Source organism: Thunnus thynnus, chromosome 4, assembly GCF_963924715.1.
Source record: "Thunnus thynnus chromosome 4, fThuThy2.1, whole genome shotgun sequence".
Taxonomy (NCBI): domain Eukaryota; kingdom Metazoa; phylum Chordata; class Actinopteri; order Scombriformes; family Scombridae; genus Thunnus; species Thunnus thynnus.
In genome coordinates, this window is record NC_089520.1 from 3,761,697 (window position 1) to 3,783,056 (window position 21,360).

At 38.8% G+C, this 21,360-nt stretch overlaps 1 protein-coding gene and 1 long non-coding RNA gene across 14 annotated transcripts in view; one reads left to right on the forward strand and one right to left on the reverse strand.

Moving 5' to 3' along the window:
- The window catches only part of LOC137180918 (dedicator of cytokinesis protein 3-like), a 213,562-nt gene extending 201,761 nt beyond the window's left edge, over positions 1 to 11,801 (forward strand). For 10 of the 13 annotated variants that reach the window (XM_067586217.1, XM_067586211.1, XM_067586213.1 and 7 more), the window contains 7 exons: positions 264 to 408; positions 1,077 to 1,158; positions 1,313 to 1,431; positions 1,899 to 1,986; positions 2,164 to 2,283; positions 5,201 to 5,286; positions 6,423 to 11,801. In XM_067586217.1, the coding sequence (XP_067442318.1) occupies positions 264 to 408; positions 1,077 to 1,158; positions 1,313 to 1,431; positions 1,899 to 1,986; positions 2,164 to 2,283; positions 5,201 to 5,286; positions 6,423 to 7,115 (1,333 nt within the window). In that variant the 3' untranslated portion in view covers positions 7,116 to 11,801. The remainder of the gene's footprint in view (positions 1 to 263; positions 409 to 1,076; positions 1,159 to 1,312; positions 1,432 to 1,898; positions 1,987 to 2,163; positions 2,284 to 5,200; positions 5,287 to 6,422) is intronic. The other 3 variants (XM_067586218.1, XM_067586219.1, XM_067586223.1) reach the window with 2 other exon arrangements.
- Positions 11,802 to 12,776: 975 nt separating this feature from the next.
- On the reverse strand, positions 12,777 to 19,367 carry LOC137180921 (uncharacterized). The gene is made up of 2 exons (XR_010928085.1): positions 17,232 to 19,367; positions 12,777 to 14,061 (listed from the first exon to the last, which is right to left on the reverse strand). It is a non-coding gene; the product is annotated as an uncharacterized lncRNA (long non-coding RNA).
- Between the last annotated feature and the right edge of the window lie 1,993 nt (positions 19,368 to 21,360).

Here is a 21,360-nt window from a genome sequence, read left to right on the forward strand (position 1 = left end):
CTCATTAAAACACCTCATGCATGTTTTGGGTGTTGCTTGGTCTCCTTCCTATTATTTTCTGTTGTATTCTGCATGGCTCCTCGTTTGGACCTTCTTCCTGTCCATCCCCTCCCCTCCTCTCCTCGCCATGCCTCTTCCCCCACTCTGTTCTTGTTTCCTTCCTCTTGGCCTCCTTCCCTACCCTCCTTCTCTTTCTCCTCCCTCCCTCTACCTCAACCCCCACTCCTCCTTTTCCCCGCCGTCCCTCCTTTCCCTCCTCCCAGTCCCATAGCCGTTTTGACTCCAGTGCGCAACTCCTCCTCCTCTCTCTCCTCTCACAACTCCAGTGAGACGGGGAATGTTGGCAGTCTGCTCATCCTGGCCGATGGCATGGTGGTGGAACACCCAGAGGACTTCTACCGCATGCAGGTCAGTGGTGCTCAGGGCTGTCAGGGTCAGTAAAACAAGTGCACATTGGGGCAAATCCATAAAAGGACAACAGATATTTATCAATTTGTTGTTGAAACTGTGTGATTTTGTCAAATAAAAAACACATACAGCAATTTAAACTGATGCTTTATGACAAGGAACAGTAGTTAAATTTGATTGAATGAACTTCCAACTTTATAATATATTAAATTATACAGTATGAAATATAATGTGCAACGAGGTAAATTTGAGCATGCATGGGAGCAGTTATTGACACACAGGATAAAAGGAAACAGAGAAACTAATCTCAGAAACTAAAAGTCCTTTTTGTACATTTGTGTTAGTGTTTCCACTACGTCTGAAAATCATGTAGAACAGGCTGATTAGACCCATGGCGAGTTAAAAAACACCACATTACATCAATAACACAACTTTAAATGCTATCTTTTAACAAAGATTGATCTCCATGTAAAAACTTTTTAAGACTAAAATATAAGGCTGCTTTAATTAGTAGGTTTATGAAAGAATTAATATTACAACTCTAGTTATAATTATCTCTTTTCTTTTTCATTTGTTTTTACATAGTTGAATGTCACTGCTTTCAAGTTTCCACAATTTTGTGTCACTGTAGTTCATATTTTCTTACTATCACGACTTTCTCGCTGCAGGCAAGCCCCTCCTCCTCCAGTCTTAGCTCCACCCACTCAGCACCCTCTCAGATGATAAACTCCGCCCCCTCCACCATTAGAGGTAAGCAGCTCAGATACAGTACATAACTGCACTATTTCAACACAGAAAAATGTGTTTACATGAGGTTACATGAGACATTGTTTTTAGATGCATGCATTTGTCAGAATTTTACAATATACATTTTTTTCTGGTACATTTTATCTCCTGTCTGCAGTTGGCTCTCCTTCTCTGCCAGACAAATACAGACACAACAGAGAGATGCTGATGCTGCTGCCGCCACACAGAGACAGACCGAGCAGTGCAATGTACACCAACATCACAGAGAATGGGCAGGTATGGAAGGGATGGAAGCAATATGACGCAATGATGCTTTTAAGTTTTGAAACTGACTTTGTCTATATCTCTGCCTGAACCAGAGTAGTGACAGTCGTCTGTGGTGAACACTGACAAATTATAATCTGACCTTTCAAACAGAAGTAATACATAGGTCACATGCCTCAGGACTGGTTTTGTACTACAGTCTATGTCATCCAGGTCCATGTTTTTCTGTTCACTGACTAGAAACCATCAGTTTAGTGGGAGAAACACACACTGTGTCTATTAATTTATCTTGAGGTGGCTTTTGGATGGCTGAGAAAGAAAAAAAAGTAATCTTTCAAAATATTGTATTTCCAACAGTGTCAGCAGGATGCAGGATGAACTGTATGAGATGCATAAAACAGTAACTTTTTATACAGTGATTATACTTTAGCTCATCAAGTATAATTAGTTGTATAACTGTTAATTTACTTTCTCTTCAGCCAACAAACTTCCAGCGAGCGTTGTTCCATCAGGTGATTGGTCCATGTAAACCCTGCAGTGACCCCAACCTCTCTGTAGCTGAGAAAGGTAGCACAAACACTCATACAGACGTATACAGTGTGCAAGATTATATGTAAAAATACAGTCCATTGATCTTCTTCCCCCTCTCCTCCTCCTCTCCTCTCCTCTCCTCTCTGCTCCTCTCCTCTCTTCTCCTCTCCTCCCCTCTCCTCTCCTCTCCTCTGCTCTTCTCTCCTCCTTCAGTCCTCACCACCCCCAGTAGTTGGAGTTTGGACAGTGGTACCAGAGAAGCCCTCCCCTTCCTCTCTGCCCACGTTGGCAGTGTCATGGCGCCTCCTGTGCCCCCACGCAACCAGCCTCATGGTATGACACTACTGCTAAGTGTGTGTGCGTGTGTGTGTGTGTTTGTTCTGTGTTTGTATGCATTTTTGTGCATGTGTTTGTCCATCTCTGAGTTGGGTCAAGTGCTTTCTGCCTGTTTAGAATGGTGGTTCCCAAACTTTTTTAAGGAAAAGCAAATGTTATGGAACCCCGAGCAATCAAACCCTCAATATAATATGCATATATATATACACACATGCTTATCAGTTTTAACAATTTTAGATTGAATTAAAGCAGCATTGAACGGGCCCTCGCGCCTCCGTGCATGTCGGGCTGCGGTGCAATCGAAGGGCTCCTGTCACGGGCATGTAGATGTCTTCAGACCCGGACTGTTTTCAGACAGTGCAAGAAGGAGATAAACATCACTTCCTTTGTCCACTATTTTGCCTGCTGCTGGCACTGCGTCACTGAAATTTCGTAGGGGGCGCTATTCAGCCAGTTTCTATCACTGATGGAATATTGTCATGTAGACGTGTTCAGCTCAAGTTTTGGGCCCATTCACTTGAATTTCAATTAGTAAATTGAAAACTCTTGATGAGTTTGTGTGTAAAACAAATTAATTTCCTAATTTTCATCAAGTCTATTTTTAGAAAAGTAAAGACTTTTAACCCACATGACCTGGTGAAAGTCTGATTGAAATGTGTACTGTCAGATGTGTAGAGACAATAAGTAACTGCAGCTGGACACAGAAAAATACTCATATATTTGAATGGAGAGTGTGAGCAAACCGCCAGGTGCTCGGGCCCTAATAAAGGAAAACTGCACTGCAGAGCTACAAATTTTAGTTTCGATGGTATTTTTCTACAGCATTGTATCACTAAACTAACACGCTCACTCAAAGAGACAGAGAGAGAGAAGCTGTATCTGACTCACGTTATCTGATGTCTTCTTCTTTCTATCATAGAGATGAAGTATGCATGTCATAACATCCATTTATGACTGTTGGTCATCTTGTTTGTTAGTTAACAGAACTTTATGGCTGCTGCTTAAACAATTTGATATCATTAGCAACAACGACAAACAAGCTAACTCTCCTAGTTGTGTCTTCGGTTGCTTCCTTCTCTAGCCGCTCCCTAGTGGTGTCCTGCTGCTGCTGCGCTGCACAGTCCAGATAATTTCTCCCATTAGCTTAGCAACAGTCCTTAACAGTCCTTCCATGGATGTCTTAAGAGTCCTTCAGGCTACTACAACAAGCCAGCTGTTGCATTGGCTAACGCAAGGAGCTATCTACTGCTCGTTGTCTACTGCTGCTACTCTGCCTTACAGTGGAGAGAATTGAAGATGAATTCTGGAAACTATCATTGGACCAACTCGATGTCAATATTGCATTCTGGTTGTTGATTGGTCAGGGAGGCCGTCATCCCTTGGAGCATCATTTTACTTGTCTCTTCCAAAGAAGAGAGAAAAAATATGTTGTAAATAATACTGAGATTTGGTAATGGTTTATTTCAACCAAATATTTGAGAGGAGAGGAGAATTTCAGAGTGCTCTTCTTGTGAAATCTCCTCATTATTTTGGCCAAATCTTACATTAAAATCATATTTTCTTATAGGAAATTTCGTTGCAAATCCATTGATACAGGTTTGAAAGTGGTTAGACTTATGGTTAAGACGTCAAAAGCCTCTGTTTGACACAAAGTACATGCCTCCCCATTGCTTTACATTGTAAGGGTGATGTGGCAGTGCAACTGTCGGGGCTTATAAAATCCAAACTGTTCGAGTTATTACAGTTAAAATCGATACCATTAACGCCCTGGGAGGAGATAGCGTTTGTTCGGGGGCCAAAATTGAGGCAAAGTCTTATATTGACAGGCTAATTGCGGACTCCCTGTTGGATTTAGGTCAGGGGTGTATTATTTGTAGGTCTTGATGAGACGAATAATTGAGTTTTGGTTTGATCTCTCTACGACATTCCTACGGGCCTTGGTGGCCATTTTAGTTACACATAGGTAGTTCTAGAGAGCACATTTTGGCACTTTGGGTGTTCATTTTTACATTTTATCAAATATTTCATGAGACCTGATGTGCGTGCCAAATTTGGTGAGTTTTTGAGCATGTTTAGGGGGTCAAATTTAGGTCTGAAGTGGGGGAATAATAAGAAACAAACAAACAAACACACAAAATACAATAGGCCCTAATAACAGCAATAAAATTGTTTCATCTCTCAGGAGAGAAGTTCCTAGTACGGCAGACACCACTGCACATTTCATTTACAGAGCTTCAGTGCTACATACTGCATCACAACCTCTTGACTTTATTCTGATGTTCCTTGAGAAATTTATAATGTAGTGCAAAGTCAAGAGGTTGTGATATGTAGCACTAGCCGAGCCTGACCAAACTCTTCATAATGAAGCAAAATGTCTCCCAGTGCAGCGATGTGGCTCACATAACAACGGAGATCTACAGCACAGAGGAATAAGATATATCAGACTTTGATACAGATGCAGCTATATTCTTTAAATAATATAGACCCATTCTCAATCACTCGGAATTAAAGCCAGTATATGCTGTGCACATTTACAGATAAATATTTAACATGAAATAAACAAATTTAAGAATTTTAAGGAATTCAGAGGCTATTTGAAAGAACACCTCCCCCCCCCACCCACCCACACACACTCCTCCACCTCCTCTTTCCTGGTCCTCCTCCCTACTTCTACTCTCTCTTTTTCTTCCTCTCCCTTCTCTCCATCCTCTCTCTCTTCTTCCTCCCTGCCCTCCCACTCCTCACGTCCTCTTCCCCACTTCTACTTCACTCTCTCTCCCTCTGCCTTCTCTCCATCCTCCAGCACCTCTCTCCTCCTCCTCCTCCTCTTCTTCTTCTCTGGTCTGAGGTGTGTGTGTGTGTGTGTGTGTGTGTGCATCTCTCTCAGTCAGTCCTGCTGTGTCTCCCCCTGTAGGGCAACACCTGTCGATGCACTTTGACGCTTTCCACCACCAGGTCAGCGACCTCCCTCCAGCCCTCCCTGCGCGCTCCTTAAGAAAGGTACCCTCCTCCTCCTCCTCTTCCTCCTCCTCCTCACTCCTGCTGTTGGTCTGGATGATTGTTTGTCTGTCTGCACTCCCCAAGAAAGACACATCAGTTTGTCTGAATTTCTTTGTGTCAATTTTTGTTTGATCTATGTTGAATAGTTTACAATCTCACTGACTGTCATCACATCAGATGTTTTCATCTACATTTCTGCACAATTTTGTGCAAAATGTGAAAAATCCACAACTTTCAAGAACACTGAAGAAATGTGAGACAGCATTAACAACAAAACAAGCCATCCAGAGAAAGACTTTGAAAGTTTATGAGCAAAATTCATTTGAGTTCATTCTGTCCCTGTGTTTTTTTGTTTTTTTTTGATACTTAATGCAGTTCACTATTGAGTTTTAACTCTGAGATGAGAGAAGATGAGTGAAGGAGATCTCTCTAGTTTCTGTCTGGTTTCTGCTCATAGTTGATGCTTTTCAGATACCTTCCTCTCCGTTTCTCTATGTCGTCCTGTTTTCTGTCTGTTATTCAGTTTTCTTTAGTTTGTACTTTTCTAACCTCCCTGTTGTCGATTTCACGCGTAAACACAACACAAACACTGAACTTATTCAGTTCATCCTGTTATTTTGCCCAAGAAAATACTTCACACATGTTTATTCTTACAGGTTATTATAAACACTGTGTTAATGCTACAGTACTGACCTTTGAACGAGAGCAAAGAGAAGACAGCTCTTATCTTTGATTTATCTTTGCTGTACACAAGACCTTTATTACATGTTAACACCACCAGCTGTTGCTCCAGCTGTTGAGCAGTTTTTAAACAACACTTTTTGTATTTCTAAATAAATAATATACAGATTATATGTTTACCTGAATACTGGATGGAGCTATTTGCTAATAGCAGCTTGTTTAAAGCAAATATAAACTGTAGCTTTATTATTTTTAAGCAACGTATCATCACTGCTAATGACACCATATTTGAGCATTTTTATGTAACTGCTGTCAGCTACACTGGGCAAATTTTATTGTATAAATGTTTTTACATGAGGATCATCAGATCATTATGTTACAACACATGAATCTACATACAGTGTGTATAAATATTTGGATAAATCAATGCTAACTCTCTCTCTCTCTCTCTCCAGTCTCCCCTGCACCCTATACCTGCCTCGCCCACCAGTCCACAGTCCATCCTGGATGGCAGTAACTCCACCTTGTCAGGCAGCGCCAGCTCTGGAGTCTCCTCCCTCAGTGAGAGCAACTTTGGTGGCCCCGCCTCCTCCTCTGACCCCCCAGCCAGCCGCACAGACACCCTAGAGTCCGTCCCCAGCAGCCAGGCCTGGACCACTGACCAGGAAGACCTGGACTCGCCTTACCAGCCTGTCAGGTACAGCGTCTCTGAGCCTGAAGTCCTGGACGGAGTCAAACCCCCACCCTGCCGCAGCCACTCCGCTCCAGGAGGCGTCACCCCGGCCCAGGCCGGGGGCCAAATCCAGCCCCAGGCTCCGGGTTTGGCCTCCACCGGAGCTCCAGCACAACCACAGCAGCAGGATGGCCTGCCGCACCCCCAACACATCTACTATCACCACCACTTCCACCCACACTACATCCCACACCACCCGCCTCTTTACCACCTCCATGAGCCTCCTCCAGCCCTGCCCCCCAAACCTTACCTCAGAGAGGGGTGTATCCCTGAAGAGGACCTAAACACCCAGTCTGCACCACCACAGCCGTCTGCCCCCCGGCCCATGCCACGCAAGATCTCCCAGCCCATAATCGCAGCAACTAAGGAGGAGCAAGCTAAGGTGGCGTGGGGACACGGCGTCAGTGAGGAGTGAAGTGTCGGCTGATAACTTGGAGGATTTAAATAAACAGAATATAAACTCTTTCCAGAAGAGAGCGAGAGGAGAAAGAAGTGAGAAGTGATGTTGAGAGAAACCCCCCAGGTGTCCTGGTCCAGTGACCAAACTAAACTAATCACTGAAGGTAAAAATCTGAAGGTCCTAAGTGAGCAGGAGAGATGAAGGTTAAAGTATTCTGCTCTCTCACATCCCATCTTCAGCAAACCAACTCTGTGTCCTCACACCTGGAAATGTTTTCCTTTAACCAAACAACCGTTCTGATGTCATTACATCCTGGTACGAGCACATCAAGCTTCATTTGCTTTGTTACATTAAGAAATATGTTTTAATCAAGTAATTTAATTCTGACACACGTGTGCTTTATTGATTTTATTGTCACTGATAACATTAATCAGACATTATGATTCAGAAAGGTTAAAGATCTTTAATTAAAAGGTAAATAGAGGTTATATCCTGTTGATACCTTGTTCTGAAGATGTTAAAACAAGCAGCACTTTAATGAAGCAACAAAGCACCAAAACATATAAGAATTAATGTTTAGAAATGCAGAAACGTTGAGGCTCGGGATTATTTAGATGCTGCGTACAAATAAAGTGATGATCAAACTGAAACAAAAAGAGGAAAAAGTGAAGAATAATAATAATGAAGACGTCAGTATCACTCACACGCACAAGTTAGTTCTTCCACCTGAGCAACAACCAGCCAAATAACATATAGAAGCTGTAAATGCTTCTGCTTCATTCCTCACACCTTCACTTTATTCACGGGATAAACAGAAAGTGTTTTTTATGCAAACAGATCGACAGTGTGACGACTGAAAGAAGCCATTTCAATCTCACTTTCCCCCCGAAGTATTAACAATAAACAACGGACATGACGGAGCCGAAAAGTATTTATATTTTCCAACAAAAGAATCAAAGTATGTAGATAAATGTAATACAGTATATAGAAATATATAAATATAATTTATATTTAATCCTTATACTTTTGATTGAAGGTGAAACCAGTGTAGAAATATGCAAGATAAATGGCCTCTGGAACCATCAGTAGCTGCTTGATGAAACATGATGTGCACTTGTTTAAAGGGACGACGTGAAGACGCCTCACACACAAACACTGGCAGGTTTTGATGTCGTAGCTTCCTGAAAATGTTGTATTCCAACATTTCAGGGGTCAAGAAATAATTGAATTGAAGGTTGTGAAGTTGAAGAGGATTTGTTAACCTGTGAGGGTTTTATTTTAACTGATGATGCGTTCAAGGGAAGAAAGACAAACCTGTAAATGTGTGCAAGGCATCAGATGGATTTATAGAGAATAATTAACTATAATAAATATACACTTTTTGCCATTTTTTTATGAAAGTAATGAACTGTAATGACTGTATTTTTTTTAATCAGGGTACTGTTTTGTATGCATGTTCATTTATTGAAAGGTATGGCTTAAATAGAGACTGTGAGAGATCCACAAAGATAAATTACTGGAACACTGGAGGAGTTCTGTGCACTGATGTCTGTTTATAGTTTTAAGAAGCAGAACCACTTAAATCACCAAGAACATTAAATCTACAAGATTTCATCTGGGTGATACTGGTGTAAAAGTACTGTGAAGGACTATACTCTTGTGTTTTTTTTGTTTTAAAAATGTCAAACTTTTTATTTTTAGCCACCAGCTTAGAGTGTGTTGATGCTGTCGCCCTGAGCCACCAACCCCTCCTCTCTGTTTTTTGGTTGAGATGAAGAAAACGTGAGAACAGCTGTTAGCTCACCAGATTTAGCTGGTTAACCACCACACCTTGCTTCTGTCACAATGCTCAGTGTATTCTGCCTGATTCTGGATCATATTCTCACTATAACAAGAGAAGACGCTGTACATTATGAGCTGTAACTTTGTATGAAAAGCATTTGAGTCCAGTCAGATTTATGTGTGTAGATCTTAATCACAAAGTCTCAAACATACAAGAAACTCAAAATCATACATTTGTTTCTAACTAGATGTTGTTTTTATCTGCTTTGTTTTTGCTCAGTGCCACAAACACACCGTCCTGCTGCTGTAAATACTCACTAGAGCACCAAATGTGTATTAATCCGCCGCTGAAAATAGTCCTCAACACACTACTTAATCCTGTTTGAGCAACATTTGCTAGAAACTGTTTTAGGAAATTATGAAGCCTTTTTGAAAAATTAAACTACATATTTGTGACTAATTTTTAAAGATCTACAGCTTGAACAAATGTGCTTGGAGCTGAGAGCCAAAGACAGAGTAGAGAAGTCAGAAAGTATCAAGAGACAAACACACACCAACAACACATCGTCTCATCCTTTAAATGTGTTGGTGAATATGAACATGAATATTTTATTTCCTGCTTCAGATGCTGGCTGTGTGGATTGACAGGTCATTAGATTAATGAGCTGTGCAGGAGAGACGTTTGTTCACAGCAGATATTTTAATGTGTCATACTGTAGCAGGAAAAGCACAGGTGTGATTAACGACATTAACGACGGCTGCATTCCATTCAGGTGTGTCAGTTTCTGGGTCCTAATGCATGTTGACTCAATGGGATGTTATTAGTTCCAGCTGGGACAAGTCCACATGTGCTGTGGAAAAGGTGTATTAAACAACACAAGTTGTGAAGGAAACATCAACCAGAACTGGACACAAACCAGCTTCAGTTCAGTGAAGGTTTAGTGAGTAGAGTGGGAGGGTTTAGGACGCTGCCTTGTGGCTGTCGTTGGATTTCTAGTGTTTCCAAATTAACTTTCAATTGACAATAAAACATTTGTTTTCAGTATTTTACTGTTGCAGCAGCAGCTTCGTTCAGACATGTAAAGTGTTGAACTGATTTGGTGCAGGAGATGTTTGGTCAGTGTTTGGTTGAAGTTGGTGAAATTTCAAACATACAGTTTATGGCTGTAGGTTTCCCAGTGTTCACTTTAACTTTATGTTGCCATAGCAACCTCAGCCACATGGGTTTGTTGGTGTGTGAGGCTTCGACAACATTAGTTCTGTGGCCGTTCTTCATACAGTGTTCTGGGAGATGAAATTCTGAGTTAAAGTAGTAAATCATGTTTACTTCTTTATGTGCTTGAAATGACTTTTTCACAAAGCAAATTCATTTGTATCTCTGACGTGCATACTGTGATTTCAATATTTCTTTCTTTAAGTCATATATGAAAGGAATCTGAATCTTGTATTTAAACTGAGTTTCTGGCAGGTTTGATTCAGAATATTTACTGATGGACGAGTTTGTTGTACTTATGTTGCTGAATCAGGACAGTTCATCAGACGGTTCATCTTCACCTTGTTTCCTTCTTTCTTTACCCATTTTTAATGTCTGTGAATCCAGAACTGTAAATCTATTGTATCTGTCTCCATAAACCTACAGTCCTAATACAGTGAGGATCACTGATGACTCGGTCAGACCTGATCCTGCCCATCAAAACATTAAGAGCACCAACTGTTTGACATTCATCCACTTATTATCTATTATTTATCTATCTATATATTTGACAGCGACACTACACAGAACATAAAACAGATTTCAAAATATATAACAGACTTCATAAGAATTTGACAAAATGTAAAGAGAAAACTCAAGATTCATAAAGCACATGAGATGAAATATAATTAAATAAGATGAATTAAAGTAGCAGCAATACATAGAAACAGAAATAAACTCTGCTGAAACACCTGCAGTCTATCAACCAAACTCTCTCAATTACTGATATAGAAAAAAACCATAAAATCATAATTGATCTCACTCTGAACATGACCGTTGTGAATACTCTGGTGTCAGTGTGAGAGTTTAGGATGTAAAGCCTTGCTTGTATTTTTCATAATGTCCATTTTAAAGTATTCAACTTCTATGTGTTCCCGCCGGGCTTCTTAGTGTTTGAGTTATTTAATAAAGAATCAAACAGTATTCAAGCCTGAGAGCGAGGAAATGTTATAAGTGTTGGTTCTTTACAAAAGTGACAAAAGCAAAGTGTCCTACTGATTGTGAAATGTTTGTTAAACATGTGAAAAGGTGACTGGAGGAAGGGAGAGGGCTACAGTCTGTGAAATAGTCTGTAAAGATAATTCTCTCTAAGTGATGCACAGGTTAGACGAGCAACAGCATGACGTGACACTAAAACCACTGAACACAGTTTGTATGTCTTTGTTTTTTATAAACGCTGCGACGGATAAAAAGAGGAGGAATGTGAAGGGAAAGATGACATTCGATGATTTTTGTGTACATAAACTAGCAGAGAGTGTATTTATACCGATCATAAAGGGCAAACCTTGTATACATGTAGACTGTGATCGTCTTGCCTTGTACTTTCTGATGTAAAACTGTTTTTAAACCTAAACAACAGCAAACATTACGATTTCCTTTTGTCTAATTATTCTGATTATTTCAGGGCAGCTGATGGGAGGTTTATTATTTTGTGTATTTTGCATCAATGACAAATCCAGATAGTGAGTTACTATGATGGTACTCCTTTGTACAATGATGCTAAGTATTTCTTGTATATATATAAAAGTCTTCATGGTGTTAGCATGGGTATAAACTGTGACGTGTATGACAGTAGATGTAAATACTCACGTTTTTTTTTCCTACTCACTAAACTGCTGTGTTGTGGATTCATGATTAACATTAAACAATAATGTTTTATTGACTCAGCTGTGATTCAGTCTGTCTTCATTTCACATGTTTAAAGTTAAACTACAAACACACAGAAGCTGCAGGAGCTGACTGTAAGTACTGCAGTGGTGGAGGAAGTATTCACATCATTTACTGCAGTAAGCAAAACCTCAGTGTAAAAATACTTCATTACAAGTAAGAGTACTACAGTTTTACCTCAGTAAAAGTTCAAAAGTATTATTATCAAAATGTACTTAAAGATCTCCTCCAGACATGTATTAAGACAGATGAAAATACTCTGCTTGGACAATAATGTGTGTCTGATGTATAATTACCACTTTAAAATCCATAACATTACATCTCCTCCTTCTCCCTCATTAAAAATCCAGAATCTATGAATATGCAAATATTGTTTGTTTATGGAGTTTAACTGCTGGACACAAGATGTTTCGTCCTTTACTGTAAAGATCATTCTCAGTGTTTGTGCACTGGAGGCTTCAAGTTTCCACATCACACTTGTGTAAGTTGAATATTGGACCACGATTGGCTCCAAACTAGTTGTGATGTCACAAATCCTGCTCACAGGTTCAAGCTTTAAACTCAGATTTTGAAAAGACAGATAACATGATTTTGAGAAAACATGTTTGTGAGTGGAGGGAGACTTTAAAGTATAAAAAGTAAAAGTTCTCACTGTGCAGGTAAAGTGGTCTTATTGCAGAGGTGAACTTGGTTGAGACGCCAATATGGACACTGACTCCAGTTAAAGAATCAGGATCCAGAGAAGAGACGTCTTTCTAATGTCAGATTATGTCCAGTGCAGTCTGTGTCCATATGTAGGACTTCATCCTCTCACATTACAGATTTACATGATGTATATGCAAAATATTTACATCTTCCACATTTGATTTTTAAATTAGAACTTTGATAACTACATTTAACACACTGTCATAAATATGTATAATCTTATCTCTCACCTTTTCTCTAGTTTTTCAGTTCACAAACACAATGACCAATTATTGTTGCAGAAATATTTTATTTTAAAAAGCAAACAAAACAGCAGAATCATGGTTCAATAACTGTAATATGACAAAAAATCTTGTCATGGAATGAATTTTAGTGGTACAGAAAGTGGAAGTTTCAGGCATATGAGAAATGCAGCATGAGTAAGAAGGTGCTGCTTACTTTGTACATCTGAAAACTAATTTGCTCTGTATATAATGTATCACTTGAAATTCATGTCATATGTCAAGATCACTTTGTAAATTAATTAACAGTGATTAACTACAGACAGTAAATGTTGTGACTGCAGTATATGCAGCTCCAAACTCTGCTTCATGAAGGAGTTCCTGCATCTTCATCCTGGACCGTGTCTCTGTGGGAGGACCCTCCTCATCACTGGTGATAATATCAGAATCAGAGTGTGACATCATCCCTCTGTGCTCTCTCTGCCTCCCTCACTTCCTTCCTCTTCAAATACTCTAACATGTCACTACTCTTCCTCTTGGGTTTGGCTTATCTGGGCATCACTCTCACTCTCACTGATCAGAGGGGTATTCAGATTGTTCATTTTTAACATTTGTATAAGTTGATTTAAGAATACATTTACTCCTTAATTTGATATGTCAGGTTTATCATTGTTTTGTATGATCAATAACTGGTTTGTGGCTTTTGTAAGATTTGGTTTGAAGATTGATTAATTAATTAAATATCACTCAGTACAGTACAGATGATGTATTATGAATTCATTTTAAATCTGTTCCTCATGTTTGACTGATTGTCATTCACATATTTTGATACTCGTAAAAAGATAATTGTAATTTCCAAAGTGTATTTGTTTAGTCTGGTTTATTTTTCCATCATTAAATGGTGGAGGAACGCAGACAGGCTAGTTGATAATAGACTGATTGAGGATTTGATGAGTTCCCAGTTTGGGTTTATGTTCACAATGTAGATTGTAGTGATGATGAAAATGTAATTGAGCCTGATGTGGTACAGAGAGCTCTTCTCCTGGATAAAATACTGTCCTTCCTTACAAGCTATATTTTGTTGATTGCTTTGTCTTGTAAAATTATGTTGCTGGTTCTCTTTTCTCTGCACAGTGTGTTTAATGTGCTTCTAAACTAACATGTACGATCCAGAATCACAAAGAAGAAAAAACAAAGATGACAGGCAATACAGTCACACTGAAGCTGTGATTTTGGATGTAAATCAAATTTCTTTGCATTTTATATTTTAGCTCTTTGTCATATGTTGTAATTTCTGAGTCTTTAAGAGGGAGTTCCTTTCATCAACGGTAACCTGCAGGAAGGAAAACAACATTTTATTTAAAAAAAAAAAAAAAAAAAATCCCAACAGTCTTGATCCCATCCTGAGTGCAAAATCTCTCACAGTATTTCCCTGTACACACTATATATCAGAGAGGCTGACCTACAGTGGTGTGAAAAAGTGTTTGCCCCCTTCCTGATTTTTTTTTTTGTGCATGTTTGTCACACCTAAATGTTTCAGGTCATAAAACAAATAAATAATAAATACAAAGACAAAATGAAGGTTTTTATTATCATGGGAAGACAAAATCCACACCTACATGGCCCTGTGTGAAAAAGTGATTGCCCCCTAAACCTAATAACTGGTTGGGCCACCCTTAACAACTGCAATCAAGTGTTTGTGATAACTTGCAATGAGTCTTTTAAAGCACTGTAGGAGCCATGAATGGATTAATTTCAAGTTTGAATGAATTGCAAAGTAGTAATTCTTTTGTTTTATATTTTGGGTTATTTTGGTTTGTTTATTATTGCACGATCACGGGGATTGATAATCAGGTCACATGGATATGGGCGGTGGTATCCTATAGTTAATTTAAGCACCTGTTCACCTGCATGCCAGCTGGTAAGAGACAGAGGGTGAGTGGGTCGTCGTATTTTTTGTTGACCGCTGTTTTACACCTGATCGCTGTTTTACACCTGAACGCAGTGATTATTTTGAGTAGCCTATATTTTGTGCAAGTTATAATAAGTTGATCACTTTCATTAATAAAAGTTATTAAACCTACAGTTTTGATCTCAGCGAATCTTTTTGGTAGTGTGTGTCGGACAAATGGCAAACAAGGCCCAACCTCAGCCTCTCAGCGACTTTTACGTTGTTGCCAGTAGTCGCTACAAGCACTGTGGAGGAATTTTGGCCCACTCATCTTTGCAGAATTGTTGTAATTCAGCCACATTGGAGGGTTTGAGCATGAACCGCCTTTTTAAAGTCATGCCACAGCATCTCAATAGGATTCAGGTCAGGACTTTGACTAGGCCACTCCAAAGTCTTCATTTTGTTTTTCTTCAGCCATTCAGAGGTGGACTTGCTGGTGTGTTTTGGATCATTGTCCTGCTGCAGAACTCAAGTTCGCTTCAGCTTTAGGTCACAAACAGATGGCCGGACATTCTCCTTCAGGATTTTTTCCTAGACAGCAGAATTCATGGTTCCATTTATCACAGCAAGTCCTCCAGGTCCTGAAGCAGCAAAACAGCCCCAGACCATCACAATACCACCACCATATTTTACTGTTGGTATGAGGTTCTTTTTCTGCAATGCGGTGTTGCTTTTACGCCAGATGTAATGGGACACACACCTTCCAAAAAGTTCAACTTTTGTCTCATCAGTCCACAGAGTATTTTCCCAAAAGTCTCGGGGATCATCAAGCTGTTTTCTGCCTTAATGTTCTTTTTGCTCAGCAGTGGTTTTCATCTTGGAACTCTACCATGCAGGCCATTTTTGCCCAGTCTCTTTCTTACTGTGGAGTCATGAACACTGACCTTAACTGAGGCAAGTGAGGCCTGCAGTTCTTTGGATGTTGTTGTGGGGTCTTTTGGGACCTCTTGGAGGAGTCGTCGCTGCGCTCTTGGGGTAATTTTGCCGGCCACTCCTGGGAAGGTTCACCACTGTTCCATGTTTTCACCATTTGTGGATAATGGCTCTCACTGTGGTTCGCTGGAGTCCCAAAGCTTTAGAAATGGCTTTATAACCTTTTCCAGACTGATAGATCTCAATTACTTTCTTTCTCATTTGTTCCTGAATTTCTTTGGATCTCAGCATGATGTCTAGCTTTTGAGGATCTTTTGGTCTACTTCTCTTTGTCAAGCAGGTCCTATTTAAGTGATTTCTTGATTGAAAACAGGTGTGGCAGTAATCAGGCCTGGGTGTGGCTACAGAAATTGAACTCAGGTGTGATAAACCACAGTTAAGTTATGCTTTAACAGGGGGGGAAAACACTTTTTCACACAGGGCCATGTAGGTTTGGATTTTTTTTTCTCCCTTAATAATAAAAACCTTCATTTAAAAACTGCATTTTCTGTTTACTTGTGTTATCTTTGACTAATATTTAAATTTGTTTGATGACCTGAAACATTTAAGTGTGACAAACACGCAAAAAAACCTAAGAAATCAGTTGTTTTTTTTGTTTTTTCCCCCAAACTTTCTGAATGATACACTGATGTGACATTTTTGGAAAGACATGAATTCTCTTCTGTTTTGTACCAAACTCCCAACAGTCAATGCTAACCTATCAGTTTTAGAATTGATTTTGAGATTTTATTGATAATTTAAAGGATACAGCTGGATATTCTATGAATACATCATTAAAAACAGATCAATATGCTGCGTTGTACTGGGTTGACATGTTAATTTGCCATAAACTCAAGTCACAAAGTCAAGAGGTTGTGATATGTAGCACAACAAGCAAGTGAAGCTATAAACAGAACCACATTCCTGCACATGCTCAGTAGCGTCTGCCTTACACAGAACTACTCTCCTGAGACTGAGAACGTGATCACTGTTATTTGTCTTTGGAGCCGTTTCTAAACAAACTAACGTGACCAAACTTTTCATAATGAAGGAACATGTCACCCAGTGCAGCGATGTGACTCACTGATGTGTTTTTAATAGTTTTTGGACAACGGAGGAATAAGATATATCACACACAATACTTGTTAGTAGATCAGTTCATTGTTGGTTTGAATCCAAACATGAGATTTGTTGACAATAAGAAACAAATAGAAAACTGCCAGCCTTATGTTTTAAATCACTTTTGAAAACCAAATCTTATAAAAAGACTTTCATCAAGGGATTGATCATAATGACTGAACAGTTACAGATTTGGCAGAAAAGATTCTGCTCTTTAAGGGATCTCTCAAAGAATCTGAGCAGTGACAAAGATTCAGCTGAGAGAGCTAATCCTTAATAAACACAAATCTTAGTTAAATCAACAATAATATGAAAAACATAAGGAGGAGGTTGGGGTGGTGGAGTGAGCTGCAGCAGCAAATTGAGTTGGGATGAGTGTAAACAGCAGAGTAAACTTTAATACAAGTGTCATAGTGTCATAGTGTCAGATTATAATGTCCTCGCTGTACACCTGCATGAATGTGATTGGATGTTATTGATCACACTGGATGTTATTAATAAAAATCTCTTTTTAAACTTACGTTGAAGAGCACAGCAACAACAGGAAAACAGAAAAAGAAGAAGAAAAACAATAAAAAGAAAAAGAAAAACAATAAAACGAATACGAAAAGTCGTCTCCGCTGAAACACAGAACAAAAAAATGTTAAGACTCAGAATGTAACTGTGTGTGTGTGTATGTACTGCACATTGGTCATGACCTACACAAGGAGAACAATTAAAGGTTTTTTACATGCTGCTAAAATCTTTGAAAACAGATAAACACATTATTTGTAGATTAAAAATCCACCAGATAGAATCTCAGCAGGCGCAATAAATGGAAAACTCTTGAATTCTGATGCAAAATAATCTTGAAAGGAAATTATGTGAAATGTATAAAATATTTACAAGTCTGTCTTTAAACAACCGTCAGGAGCCCAAATCAACATTTAATATGTTTTCCTTGCTGTAATCATTCCTCCTTCCACTGCAGCTCAGCAGGGAAACACAAAGAGGAGAGTCTGTACTAATACAACTGTAATTTTGGCAGATCCACTTGATACCTGCAATGTAATAAGTGAAGAGAATATTTGTGAATTTCAAGTTTACATTTTCCAGTAAACACTGCAGTTTCAAAGCCTTTATGTGTCTTCATGGTATCATATTATTACCAGGCTCTGTCATTGTATATATTTAGACTTTGGTTCTAGTTTTTAGTTTCAGTTCAGTTTCTAGTTAAGAAATAAAATAATAAAATCATAAATAACTAAAATCTTTGAGTCTTATGTTGTTTGTTGTGTGATTCATGTGTGACTTGGCTGCTGTAACACTGTAATTTCTCATCGGGATTAATAAACACTCTATCTCTCTATCTAGTCGATCTGTCTGATTACAGCTAATAAGAAGTTCAGTTAGCTTCAGTATATTTTGGTGACACATTAACGATCTACTAACTACTATCAATGTAAGACCCTTTTTTTATTTTCATTGATAATATGAAACTTTTACTGATTCTAAGGATTTCAGTCTCTAAATCAGCCATGTTGTGACAACCATTTATAAATCTATTACAGGGTTTGTGTGTGAATTATTTAACATATTTTTAGTAACGACTAATTAGTTTCAGACCAGTGATTTAACTGGGTTTTACCATTCAAGTTAAATGAATGTCTGAGTGGAGCCTTTTGTAATGTGTAAACTGGTTTTCAGGAAACATTTGTTTCACCATCAACAAACCAAATGCAGAAGTTATTACAGCATCACAAGCTGCAACATAACTTACTAAAATATGTTTTAAGATGTCAGGAGATATTAAACCTAACAGCTAATAGTAACTGTAAAGGTTCATCAGGAATTAATTTGGTTTTAATCTTTCTAGATGCATTTATGGAGGAATGTTTTAGTTTAAGAATAATGTGCATTAATACAGTTTAGAGTGAGAGTGAAATATCAGATGATGCTACATAACAAACATAACTGACTCATTTAGTTTAATGTTATTATTGTCATAACTTCTTTGAAATACAGTTTAACTTAAAGTGAATCACATCAATTTAATCTGTCAATTAAAATCTGTGATGTTGAGTGATTCATGTTATCGCTCATCATAGTTTAACAAGTGGAGTTCACCCACTATAACTCCAGTTTAACCAGTGTCAGGTCAAATAATGACCTGTTACCTCTTCTACTCACTCTAAGCCAGTGAGAGAAGAAGTGGTGACCAGATGTGATATAGTATATTATAGTGTGAGATGGAATAACTTGTGTTTTCATACTGTGAGTTTCAGACTGAACACAAAGTTCATTTGACTGCTGGAGTGTTTTTACAGTCTGTGTTTATTCAGCACAAAAACTTATTGTACTAAACATACAGACGTTTACTATAACTGGCTGAGAATGTACACACTTACTGTGTGTGTGTGTGTGTGTGTGTGTGTGTGTGTGTGTGTGTGTATCTTTGTTATTTCCTCCAGACTCTCTCACTCTCCCTCTTATCTCTGAACATTACTGAAGTGGAGCCACAGAGCTTCAGTGTAAGTGTGAAGTTTTCACTCAGTTTAAAATGTTTTCAACTTGCTTTGAGTTCATTCACTTTGTGTTCAGTCTGAGCACACATTGAAATTTATTCAGAACTAAAAACATGTTAATAATTAAAATCATTTGAATATTAAAATATGATTAAGAAGAAACTCACCAGAGATAAACACAAATGTCTTAGCATAAATCTGATGGCTGATTTTCTCCTGCGTAGCAACACAGCGATAGTTGTCGGTCTTGGTCACAGTAACTAGGAGGATGATGTCGTAGCGGCCTCCTGCTTCTGTCACCTTTGGTTCTTCAGCTTGAAGGATGTTTCCATCACTGTCCTGCCAGTGTAATTTAGGTTTTGGAGAAGCACCTCGAACTTCACACTGCAGCAGCGCCTGGTCCTTTGGTTGGTCAACTACCATGATGTATGGCTTTGTAGCTGCGCCTGTGAACAAAGTATAAAAAAATACAGTAAAATACTGTTAAACTGTTGTTTAATGTCTTCTGAGGCTCTGGAGCAGCTTTAGTCTTTAACAATAACCAGAGTAATGTCATCAGTGTTATCTCAGCTTGGACTTCAAGACTTTGACAAAAAGTCTGTGTGAACAACTGGAGTTAAAAAATAAAGTTTAGTTTTACAGAAAATATTGTATAAATCTCAGAAACTAATATAAATGTGAAGAAATTTAGCTCCAAAGTAATTGTGCAAAACTTTAAGTGATGTCTAAACCTTTCCAAAGCAAATGTTTATCATTAAAAATACAATAACAATGAAGTCTGAGATTCATACAATATTCTGTGTGGCACTCAGTCATGGACAAAGTACACAACTCCATTACTTGAGTCAAAGTATTGATACTCCTGGTCAAATATTACTCCAAGACAAGTGAAAGTTGTTCAGTCAAATTTTACTTGAGTTAAAGTACTGGAGTACTTGCTTTTAAAAATACTTAAGTATTCAAAAGTACATTGTCTTGTGTGTGTGTGTGTGTGTGTGTGTGTGTGTGTGTGTGTGTGCATTTGTACACGTGTACATCAGGCACAGTGGGATTGCTGTAGGTGCAGCTTCCTCAGAAAATAAAAAATAAATAAAACAACGTACCCACCTTAAAATCCCAGTTACACACCTCTGGCTTTATAACTGCCCAACAGCAACACTGCTTTAAGTGAGTCAAGAAAACCTGATATGAATCTCTCTACATTTCAAAAATCTGAAACATGGACTTCAGATATGGCCATAGTAGTCATCATTACTACCGCCAGATTCAAATTGAAGTATTCAAAAAGCACTTTGAACTTGACTGACAGTGAAGGAGTAATTTACTGTGATTGGATTTTTTTCCTGCGACGAACACAGCATATGGCCTCTTGCATTTTAGAAAAAAGAAAATTCATCCACTGACTTCAAACATATGCTTCAAAGTAACGAGTAACAGGAACCTTCATAGAAATGTAGTGGAGTCAAAAATTATATTCAATTCACTAGCAAGGACCACACCATCACCAAGATGCGTTTCGATGATTTATTAAGGAAAACAATTGATGTGCATAGTTCCTCCAGTTGCTGACTGCATTGTGGGGAAGCTTATTGGGAATCCGTCGTAGCACTTGAGCAACAACAGACCCCCTCAGGACCCTACGAAGGAGAGGAAGAAACAGGAAGAGAGAAATAGGGTGGAGGGAAGGGGCGCAGAATATGACAGCGGAAGAGGAGGAGAGGTTTAGGTGGAATTTATAGGAATGCCGGAAGTGGCGTAGTTGAGGTGCGGTCCTGCTCCTGAAACATCCCTGAATAAGCTTCAAGTAAAGTACAGATACTCGAAAAATGTACTTAAGTACAGTACTCAAGTAAATGTACTTTGTTACTGTCCACCCCTGATAGCACTAAACCATAGACTGTAAAAAAAACACAGCCACTGTGATGTCACCCATTGGTTTCTGAAGAGTGGTTTTGAAGCTCAAAGTAGGCGGGTCTGGCTGCCGCCATCTTGGCATTGCCTGACTAGAAGCCTGGTTGCTGAAACAAGCCACCTAGTGGCTAGCGACCTGTCACTCAAAGCGGCCACGTCCTTAATTATGCATAACTTTACTGCTTAATAAAATTTAAATGGGTAACTCATAAAACAAATTCATCCCCTGTACAGT